Source organism: Pongo pygmaeus, chromosome 2 (genome assembly GCF_028885625.2).
Source record: "Pongo pygmaeus isolate AG05252 chromosome 2, NHGRI_mPonPyg2-v2.0_pri, whole genome shotgun sequence".
Lineage (NCBI taxonomy): Eukaryota > Metazoa > Chordata > Mammalia > Primates > Hominidae > Pongo > Pongo pygmaeus.
Genome location: NC_085930.1, coordinates 46,763,606 through 46,775,707, shown reverse-complemented (window position 1 = coordinate 46,775,707; position 12,102 = coordinate 46,763,606). Strand labels below are relative to the sequence as shown.

The following is a 12,102-nucleotide window of genomic DNA, read 5'->3' as shown; positions in this document are numbered from 1 at the left end:
TAGGAACATGGTTTGGTGTATGGATAGAACACCAATGGATAGAACATGGTTTTCAAAGGTTTATATCATTTTTTTCTCCTCTCATCAACTATACTAATATTCTACAAAAGTAGTGTTCTGAGGAACATACTCAGAGGAAAATCTGTGCTTTAAGGTAGTTTGTATACTTCTCATGTGGTCTAACACAAGGTATTTCTACAGTTTAACCCCTCTAAGGGAAGTTTTATTTGTTTTTGGGGGGCACTTCACAGTAAATCCCCATTTACCAATACATGTCATTTAGTAGGTGTGAATTATTTTGCATATAAATTATTATACACATAAATGTTTGAATTATTGTACGCAAGGGCTACTCAGTAAATATCTTCTCCCTTTCTCTACCTTCCCCTGAAAGCCAATGACATTTGTTGCTAGTATGCTTTTAACACTTCGTTTATATTACTCTGATTTATTTTTTCCTATTTTATCTGTATTAAATGCCTCTTGGCATCATTTAATATAAACACCCCATTCCCTAAGAACTAACTATGCAATAATGATCATAATAATGATGAAGGTAATGAGAAAATAGACAAAAGAGCTGTTTGATAGTAATAACAATGATGAAAGTTATGCTAAAGCAGGCATTTTCCCCATACCTGAATAATTTCAGGAGATTTTCTCAATAGCATTAAGAAAGAAATCCAAATGGAGGTTAGCTTTCAGGATATCACACTCTTTGATTTTCCTCCTACCTCAATGGCCTAGTCAGCTTTCCTAGTTCCACTTTATCTCTTCAACCCCTAAATCCTGGAGTTCCTCAGCACTCGGTCCTTGAACCTCTTCTCTGTCTACCTTCCTCTTTTGGTAATTTCATCCACTTCTATGATTTTAAATACAGTCTGCGTGCTGAAAACTTCCACATTTATTTCTTCAGCTTGGACCTCTCCCCTGAAATCCAGAGTATTGTAGCCAATACCATATTTGACATCCCTATTTGGATGTCTTCTAAACATCTCAAACCTAACATGTCTGGGAACGAACTCCTAATCTTCCTCCTCAAGCCTGCTGCTATCTTTGGCCTTCCCCGTCTCAGTAAATGGCATCACCATCCTTGCAGTTGCTTAAGCCAAAAACCTCATAGATTTCTTTCTCTTATGTCCCATATCCAGTCCATTAGCAAGTCATGTCAACTGCACCTCAAAACATTCTTTTCTAGAATCTGACCATTATTAATACCTCCACTCCCAGGTCCAGGCCACCATCACCTCTCTTCTGGATTATTGTACTTGTTTCCCAATCGGTGTTCCCTACCTCCGTGCTTGTCCCCTATGGTTTATTTTAACTTAATAGTCAAAGTGATTCTCTTAAAATATATCGCCTCTCTGCTCACATCTCTCCTGTGGCTTCCCATTGCACTCAGAGTAAAAGCCAAAGTAGCTAGAGTAGTGTCAAGACTCTAAGCAAGGGAATTTCAGCCTCAGGACTATTGACATTTTGGGCTAGAGAATTTTTGTGGGGGCTGTCCTGTGAATTGCAAATGTTTAGCAGCATCCCTGGCCTCTACCTACTAGACAGTAGTATTGCTTCCCCAGTTATGACAACACAAAATGGCTCTAGACATTGGCATAAGTCCACTGGGGGGTAAGATTGCACCTAGTTGATAATCATTGCCCTAAACACTCCCCTAAACCTGATCTGCACATTATCCCTCCAACCTCATCTCCTTCTGTCTCCTCCTCACTCACTTCCCTTTGACCACAGTGGCCTCCTTGCTGTTTTTCCAACACTGTAGATACTCCTGCACAGGACCTCTGCATTTGCTTTCCGTCTGCAGAGAATAATATTACCTTATAGATCCTCACTTCTCTGTCTTTCTTCCCTTCTTTGCTCAAATATCTTTTTCTCAGTGAAGCTTTCTTTTACCTCCCAATTTAAAGCTACAACACCCATCTTCCATGTCTTCCTGTCTCTACCTTTTCTCTTATTTACTTATTGTCTCTCTTCCCCAGTTGGAATGTAAGTTTCATGATGCTAGGGCTTATTTTTCCAGTTTTGTTCACTGTTGTATTCCAGTATCTAGAACAGTACTTGACACGATAGGTACTCAATTAATATTTATTGAATAAATGAAAACAGTGAATAAAGAAAATCTCTGAAGTAACTGAAATATTTAAAATGTTTTTGTTTTATTGTAGCTCAGGAGCTGGTTAATGACTGGTTAGATACCAAACTTAAGCAAGAATTAGCAAGTGAGGAAGAAGGTGATGCTAAAAACACTGTGTCGAGTGTCACTATTATGCCGGAAGCCAATGGCCATTTGAAATATGACAAGTTTGATGGTAAGAACTTATCTGATTGTTCTAAGTTTTAACATCTAATGAATGTGTCTAAGAAGTCTTTATAATTGTTTTGAATAACAAATGATACATATTTAACTTTTCTGTGTTTTGTTTAGTTTTTATTATTGGTTTTAATTTATCATGGTTAAATGTAAATTTCTTATGCTATATCTTCAGTAAATTCATGGTGTTTTTAAAAATTAAAATATTCTATTACAGTTATCCCTAACTAACTGTGAGGAATTAGTTCCAGGACCCCCTGGCCCCCGCAGATACCAAACTCCTCAGATGCTCTAGTCCTGTGGATATCCTCTCGCATACTTTAAATCATCTCTAGACCACTTACAACACCTAATATAGTATAAATTCTATGTAAATAGTTGTTATACTGTATTTTAAAATGTTTATTATTTTTTATTGTTGTATTGTTATTTGCAATTTTTTTTCAAATATTTTTGAACTATAGTTGGTTGAATCCAAGAATGTGGCATCTGCAGATAGGGAGGGCCAACTGTGTTTATAATTCTGCTTATGATTAGAATAGCAATTAATGCTGTTTCAGAGTGCCTCTTCCTCATATATCATTGGCATTTGATGCAGACTACATTTAAGTACTCATATGTCATTTTTATATTTATAAAGTGCTTCTTATTTATCTGTTAGTTATTACTTATAAGGGAGGTTATTACTTTTCTAGTTTTTTTTTTTCCAGAGGAGAGAAAAACCACTACTGTGCACAGAGCCAGTGTCAGACAAGTTAGATGGCTGACGTGTAAGGGTTTATCTAATATACTCAAGGGTCTGAGTATTTTTTCCCTGAACATAGGGATAGTCATGGTAACGGTGGGGCAGCTCCCCATACATGACTCAGATACCCTTGGTGAATTCACCTGACATCATTCTCCTTGTTTAGGACTCTGCATAATCCCCAGCTTGAGGATCACAAAACTATCAGCTTGTAAAATTAGAAGAATCCTTCAAGACTAGGTAGTGTGATCTACCCTCCTCCCCAACCCAGATAGAGATCATTCTACAGTGTCCCTAACTTGTAGTGATGTATCCTCTGCCTGAACACCTCCCGGGATTGGGAGCCTGCACTTTGAGAGGAGCCCATTCAACCGCTGTGAGGCTCTAATCTTCATAGAAGTTTCCCTTAGTTAGGAGAATTAAGATTTTGTCTTCAGTAACGTTTTACCCTATGGTACAACAAAAATAACATGTTCTCTCTCAAGAACGTTTAATTTTTTGTAGGAGTTGTTACCATATTTGACCACTCATATAGTTCTATGTTTCCAGATTAAATAGCACCAGTACTCTCAACAATTTTTTTATACCACATGGTTTCTAGGTCTTATCATCCTCGTTGCTGCCTTCTGGATATTTTCTAGTTTATTAATGTCATTATTAAAGTGTGGTACTTCAGTACTTCATATTTGTTCTGAAGCAAATATATGGACTCTAATGAAACTATTACTTCTTTTGATATAGTACTAATAGATCTAATTATGTCCCTTTACTTAGATTGGTTGATATCATCTAGTATCATGCCAGGCCTCAATCATCGTATGCTGGTAGAGTTTTTTGTTTTAATTGAAATATTGAACAAATATTTATGTAACCATTAAAAAGGATATTTACCAAAAATATTAATTAACATATTATCTCAATAGACACAGAAAAAGCATTTAACAAAATCTAACATACATTCCTGAAAAACACTTCTCAGCAAGCTAGTAATGCAAGAGAAATTCTTCAGCTTGATAAAGGCCATTTACATAAGACATGTAGAAAACAAATACCAAAATGATAAGTGTAAGCTTTATCAGGAATTACATTAAATATAAATGCATTTAATTAAACACTCCAGTCCAAATGCAGAGATTGGCAGAATGGATTAAAAATCTATATGCTATCCACGAGAGACATATGTTCAATTTAAAGTACAAATAGGTTGAAAGGAAAAGGATGGAAAAAGATACACCATGCAAATAGTAACCAAAAGAGAGCTACAGTTACTATGTTAATATTAAAAAAAGACTTTTTATTTTTATTTTTTTCTTTGATTTTTAATTTTCCCAAAAATAAACTTTAAAGAAAAAATTGTTACTAGAAACAAAAAGTGCATTTTCTAATGATAAAAGAGTCAATCCATCAGAAAAACATAACAACTATAAATATACATATACCTGACAAAAGAGTCCCCAGGTAGATGAAGCAAAAATTGACAAAATTGAAGAGAGAAATAGAATTGAACAATAATATAGTCGTGTGTTGCTTAATGAAGAGGACGAGTCCTGCGAAATGCATCATTAGGTGATTTTGTCATTGTGTGAACATTATAGAGTGTACTTACACAAACCTGGATGGTAGAGCCTACTACACACCTAAGCTATGTGAGATAGACTATTGCTCCTAGGCCACAAACCTGTACTGCATGCTACTTAATACTACAGGCAATGGAACACAATGGTAAGTATTTGGGTGTCTAAACATATCCAACCAAAAAAAGGTACAGTAAATATGCAGTATATAAAAGGTAAAAAATGGGACACCTGTACAGAGTATACCATGAATGGAGTTTGCAGAGCAGGAAGCTGCTCTGGGTTAGTCAGTGAGCGAGTTGTGAGTAAATGTGAAGCCCTAGGATATTAAAATACGCTACTGTAGACTTAAAACACTGTATACTTAGGGTACACTGAATTTATAAAAACATATTTTTCTTTCTTCAATAATAAATTGACCTTAACTTACTATAACTTTTTTTTTTTTATAAATTTTGAATTTTTTCTAACATTTTGACTCTTTCGTAACACTTAGGTCAAAACAAACACTCAAAATTTTTTTATATTCTATATACTTTTTTCTATTTCTGAAATTTTAATTTTTTTTTCTTGTTAAAAAACTAAGACACAAACACACACATTAGCCTAGGCCTACACAGGGCCAGGATCATCAATGTCACTATCTTCTCCACATCTTATCTCACTAGAAGGTCTTCAGGGGCAATAACACACATACAGCTGTCATCTCCTGTGATAATATTACCCTCATCTGGATATGCCCAAAAGACCTGCCTGAGGCTATTTTACATTTAACCTTTTTTGTTTTGTTTTGTTTTAAGACAGGATCTCCCTCTGTTGTGCAGTGGTGATCATAGCTCACTGCAGCCTTGAACTCCTGGGTTCAAGAAATCCTCCAGCCTCAGCCTCCCTAGTAGCTGAAACTACAGGTGTGTGCCACCACACCCAGCTAATTTTTTTTTTCCTCTTTTAATAGAGACAGGGTCTTGCTTTGCTTCTCAGGCTGGTCTCGAACTCCTGGGCTCAAGCAATCCTCCCATTTCAGCCTCTCAAAGTGGTGGGATTACAGGTGTGAGCCACTGTGCCCAGCCCAATTTTTTTTTCTAATAAGTAGGAATAGACTCTAAGATAATGATAAAAGTATAGTATATACATAAACCAGTAACATAGTTGTTATTATCATTATCAAGTATTATGTATTGTATATAATTGTAAGTGCTATGCTTTTTTTGTGTAGTATTCTTAAGATTTTTTGAGGGTGCTTTATTTTATTTTAACTTTTATTTTAAGTCCAGGGTACATGTGCAGGATGTACAGGTTTGTTATATAGGTAGACATGTGCCATGGTGGTTTGCTACACAGATCAACCCATCACCTAGGTATTACGCCCAGCAGCCTATTCTTCCTGATGCTCTTCCTCCCCCTGCCACCCATGACAGGCCTGTGTGTGTTCTTCTTCCCAACGTGTCCATGTGTTCTCATCATTCAGCTCCCACTTATAAGTGAGAACATGCAGTGTTTGGTTTTCTGTTCCTGCATTAATTTGCTGAGGATAATGGCATCCAGCTCCATCCTATCTCTGCAAAGGACATGATCTCATTCGTTTTATGGCTGCATAGTATTCCTCAAAGATCTAGAAGCAGAAATACCATTTGGCCCAGCAATACCATTACTGGGTATATACCCAAAGGAATAGAAATCATTCTATTATAAAGATACATGCAGGTATATGTTCACTGCAGCACACACTCTTCACAATAGCAAAGACATGGAATCAACCCAAGTGCCCATCAGTGATAAACTGGATAAAGAAAATGTGGTACATGTGCTATACTTTTATACGACTGTTAGTGTAGTTGTTTTGTTTATACCAGCATCACCACAAACACATGAGTAATGCATTGTGTTCTGACATTACGATGGCTACAACATCACTAGGCAATAGTTTTTCAGCTCCATTATAATCTTATGGGGCCACCTTCATATACGCAGTCCATTGTTGATGGAAGTGTTGTTATTTGACACATGACTGTAGTTAGAGACTTCATTACCCCACTATCAATAATCTTTGGAACAACTACAAAACATAATCAAGGAAGATGTTCAGTAACATTAGTCATTAGAAAAGTAAAATTAAAACTACAATGAGTTACCTCTACATATCTTAAAATGGCTTAAATTTGAAAGACTGACCATACCGAGTATTAGTAAGGATGTGGAGAAATTGGAATACTTCTACACTGCTGGTGGGAATGTAAAGTTGTGTAACCACTTTGGACAACAGTGTGATAGTTTCTTGAAAAGGTAAGCATTTAGCTATAATATGATCCAATCGTTCCACTCCTACACATTTTCCCAACAGAAAAGAAAGCCTATGTTTTGTGGGTTCTGCATTTGTGGACTCAACCAACCGTGGATGAAAAATATTTGGGAAAAAATAATTCCATCTGTACTGTACATGTACAGCTTTTTTCTTGTCATTATTCCCTAAACAATACATAAAACAAGTATTAACATAGCATTTACATTGTATTGGGTATCATAAGTAATCTAGAGATGATCTAGAGTATAAGGATGGATATAGTTTATATGCAGATGCAAACACCATTTGATATCACGGATTTTTGAACATCTTTGGATTTTGGTATTCTCGGGAGGTCCTGGAACCAATCCCCCAGAGATATGGAGGGATGACTGTACACAGATGTTCATAACACCTTTATTTGCAATAGCCAAAACCTGGAAACAATTCAAATGTCTATCAACAAATGAATGAATAAACAAATTGTGGTGTATTCATATGGTGGAATACTGCTCAGCAATAGAAAGTGAGAAACTATTGATACACACAACATGAATGAATCTCAAAAGAATTGTGCTGAGCGAAAGAAGCTAGGTCAGAAAAAATACAATGTATATAAGTGTATGATTTAATTTATATAAAATTCTGGAAAATGAAAACTAATATATAGTGGCAGCAGGTCTGTGCTTACTTGGAGCACAGTGGAGGGCAAGGGGAGGACTGAAAGGAAGAGGTTACAGATCAGCATGAGGACCCTTTTGGAGCTGATGGATATGTTCATTATCTTGACTGTGGTGATGGTTTTACTAGCATATGCATATGTCAAAATGTATCGTAAACTTTAAATATTTGCAGTTTATTGTATGTCAGTTATACCACAATAAAGCTTTTTTCTTTCTTTCTTTTTTTTTTTTTTTAAGCAGTAGAGCTCTTAAGATTGTTTAGATTGAAGTTCTCAAGGTCGTTTAGATTGAAATCTTTTAGATTTGGCAGTGAAGGACTCTTTAGTGACTTGGGTGAGGGCAATTCTTGGTAAGTGGAGCTTTTTAACTCTTAGTTGAAGGTAATTGCTGAGGGCTATAGTCAATCAGTTGCCATTATCAGTTACTATTTATTGAACACTCGCAGTTTTGTATTTTTATTGTACTAGGATTCTTTATGTAAATATGAATATAATACTAAAATTAATTTTTTAAAAAATTTCTCTTTTTTGTTGTTCTGTTTCCCCCAGATTTATGTGGCTATTTGGAGGAAGAAGAGGAAAGTACCACCGTTCAAAAATTTATAGACCATCTGCTCCATAAAAATGTGGTAGATTCTGCAATGATGGAAGATCTTGGAAGGAAGGAAAACCAAGACAAGAAGCAGCAGAAGGATCCTCGTCTTACCATGGAGATGAGACATAAGCAGGTGGGAGGGAAAAACAAAATTAAAATGGATAACAGGAAGCAGTCTTTGTGTAACACATTTAATAAGCTTAAATAAAGACATAGGCTTTATTATGAAAAAGGGTGCCATCTGTGGTTTGGTTAGGGAGAATAAAAATAAAATATAAGAACTTCAGAAGAAAAATAATTCTCATAAACTGAGGGTAGGAAACAATTTATTTAAGAAATAGCCAAAAAAAAAAGAATAATTGATTTTGACCAAGAGTATTGAGATAAACCTTATTAGTTTAAATGTGGTACTTCCTATTATAAACACGTAGATTGTGTGTGCTTGAGTTTGGTTTTCAAATTGTAACATTAATATTATTAATATTTTTGAGAATGTTACAGGATAATTCTTTTCCAGACAACTGAAATTCACTCATTTTTTATTATAATTTAAAATGGAAGACAGATCTGAATTGAATCAAGTTCAGCTGTTTTGAATTAGAAAAGCATGTGAGAACTTTCTTTTCTCCAAAGGGAATAGTAGGTTCTTGCAAAAAAGACTGGTGTCTCAACACTTTGTAAAGGAGTGCCAGGGAATCCAGAACTAAAACTGAACCGGAATTAATATCTGTACGTGTGTGTGCCATCTTTGTATAACACTAAATTTCTGATTGCCAAATTTGAAAATAACTGCTTTTAATTATTCAATTAAGGTATATGTAATCAGCACTGGGGATGTTAGAGAAATGGGTAGAAGTATGATTCTAGTTTGGATTTATGACAAAAGGGAGGAGAGAAGGTTCAATAAGCTATATAGTCATTGTCTGTCTTATCAGAAGACTTATCACAACTAAAGAGTAAGATAAGGGTAAAGTTAGGTGAAGCAGGAAGGAAAAGACCTTTCCTTAATTCATAGCTACTCAAGCCCTCTAAAGGATGAATAGGTTTGGAAAAAATGAATGCTTTTTCATGTTTTTGATTGCCAAATATGATCCAGAATCACTGCTGTATTTACATAATAATAATAGAAATGAATAAAGGGTTGTGGTGTTCCTAAAGGCAATAAATCACTGCTCTATCATTCACAGCGTGGCTTCCAAAAAAGTTCTGTTCTTTCTTAAATTAGAATGCAGACATGACCTAAGTATAATGAAAGCGGTAATGTACACCTTGGACAATCTTACAAGTGAGAAATCATTACTAAATGAGAATCCAGAACTTGGGGTCTGACTCATTAGATTCTCAACTTTTCTGTGATGTGGATCATTCTCAGATTATTTGAGTCATCTTCATCTGACTTCATCTAAAATGTTATATTGGTCTTTACCCAGTAAACAGATGAATTCCTCCTTTCCTACCAATAAACAGTGGAGTTCTGGGCCAGAATATTTCAAACTGGTTGTATTCTGAACTTCAAAATGTATTTTAAGGGTTTTCATATCCCTTTCTACTTGAAAGTCCACACTTCATCTTTATTGTATTTGCTTTAAGGTAAAAGAAAATCGCTTAAGACGTGAGAAAGAACTGGAGTACCAGAGAATAGAAAAGACCCTGAAAAAATCAGCCTTCTTGGAGGCTCAGTGTCTGGTGCAAGAAGAGAAGAAAAGGAAGGCTCTGGAGGCCAAGAAAGAGGAAGAGGAGATTCAAAGGGAGATGGTGAAGCTGCGGAGGGAGATAATTGAGAGGAGACGCACTGTGAAAGAAGCATGGAAAATGTAAGCCAGTGGGATAAGCACTGTGGGGTTTCTCTGTTTAAGCAGTCATTTTAGAAATGCTCTGAAGTTTTTAAAGTGCACAAACATTGCAATAACAAAACATAAAAGAGAAATCACTCAATATCCACCATCTTAACAAATTAACTAATTTCATATTTCCATGTTCCTCCTGACATAGTCCCTTTCCATACTTAATTATAACCATAAAGTACATTTAATTTTTAATTCTGCTTGTTGTAATTAACACATTGCCTGGAGTCCTGGGGTGTGTATATTACTCCATTGAGTTCCTATACCATAATTTATGTAATGACCACCTCCCCATACTGGTAAACGTTTCAGCTATTTTGGATTTTTCACCATTATAAGATTGCAATGAGCATCTTTAAGCATAGAGTTTTTTCACTCTTTTGAATTATATTCTTATAATAAATTCTTAGGAGCATAATTTCTGAGTTAAATGACAACAGGTCTTTTTCTGACTCTTGAAACATTGCCAAATTGCTTTCAGAATGGGTTGTACTTGTTTACTGTATCATCAGCAGCAGGCCAGTTTATCATATTCTTCTCAGCCTTGGGGAGTATCATCATTTTCAATATGTTTACACTTTTAATGGTATTATATTGATTAGTTTGCATTTCTTTGGTTAGATAATATTTTTAAGGTTGAACATGTTCAGTAATTGTGTCTTATCCTGTTGTGAATTGTGTGTCTTATTTTCTGATAATAATATGGAAAGTCACCACTGCCTTACTACCACTGATAAAGAAAAAGAATATCTGACATAAGAGGAAGAGAAAAATAGTCCTCACAGGATGTAGTACTATTATCCATCCTCATGCAGAAAATGAGCTTCATAAGTGAAATAACTAATGTATTTATTCTGAGAAACAGCACTGATGCAGGAACTGCAAAAGCCTTGGAACAACATGACTGAAGTGTCTGACTACTCAAACTGAGAGGCCACAAAGACCTATTAGATAATCCCTTCCACCCCCATCAGCCTACACAGCTTTCCCCCCTGTGTTCTTGATTGCTCTTATTCTACCCAGTTTAAAACAGCTCAGCAGTGGACATGTGCTTTACTTCTTCAAGTGCCAGGCGGAGGCTTCCTCCAGATGCCATTCCTTTCAGAAAGCAATCACTGGTGTTTTAGTGAGTTCTTTCTACGGTCAGCCTTGCTTTTCATATTGCTCCCAAGCCCTGGAAAAACTAGGTTGACCTAAAATAAATTGTGAAAACAAGTAACGTTTAATGGTAGTAGGATGCTCTGCTCACAGTGGGCACTCAACAAATGTTCACTGACCAGTCATTTATTTTAAAAGTTAAGATCTTATCCATGGTTACAGTGAGATCGGTAATATGTTCTACTTCTAGGTGGATGAACTGATTTAAACTTTCCAGAAAGCAATTTGGCAATAAACAACAACAGCCATAAAATAGTATTATCCCTTGACCTAGGAATTACAGCCTTAGGAAAACTGCCCTAAGAAAATTATCAGAAATCCAGACAAAGATTTGTGCAGAAAGATAATTTAAACAACATTATTTATAATAACAGACTTTCGTAAATATTGGAGAAATTGCTAAGTCATGGCTGTACAATGAAACAGGACTGACTGTTTTTCTGGGTAGAAATATGGATGGCTTTTATGGGCATGGTGGCACACACCTGTAACCCCAGCTACTCGGGAGGCTGAGGCAGGAGAATCGCCTGAACCCAGGAGGCAGAGGTTGCAGTGAGCCGAGATCATGCCACTGCACTCCAGCCTGAGTGACAGAGTGAGTGAGACTCCATCGCAAACAGAAAAAAAAAAAAAAGAAATATGGATGGCTTTTATATTTCTCCAGTTTTTCACAATGAGCAGATATTTCTTTTAAAACATATATATTCTAATGTTATTTTTAAAAATCAGATTCATGGTATTAGAACTGTACTTCTTTGACAATCACTATCACCTGTCTATAACCATGTAATATAACATTGTTATGACATTCATAGTTTGGAAAAAGTCAATAACATTTTTATTGTTGATAGGCCTCTTAAACCTATTTGTAAGCTATCTTAAATCTGCCTCATTGCCTAG

General features: G+C 35.7%; 1 protein-coding gene across 4 annotated transcripts in view; it reads left to right on the top strand.

Annotated features, from left to right (window-relative positions):
- CCDC191 (coiled-coil domain containing 191) overlaps positions 1 to 12,102 on the top strand; it is a 92,129-nt gene that overhangs the window by 11,663 nt on the left and 68,364 nt on the right. For all 4 annotated transcript variants that reach the window (XR_010125680.1, XM_063661650.1, XM_063661649.1 and 1 more), the window contains exons 4-6: positions 2,178 to 2,321; positions 8,155 to 8,333; positions 9,791 to 10,014. Coding sequence is in view for 3 of the 4 variants with exons in the window: in XM_063661650.1 (XP_063517720.1) it covers positions 2,178 to 2,321; positions 8,155 to 8,333; positions 9,791 to 10,014 (547 nt within the window). In the remaining variant the exon portion in view is untranslated. The remainder of the gene's footprint in view (positions 1 to 2,177; positions 2,322 to 8,154; positions 8,334 to 9,790; positions 10,015 to 12,102) is intronic.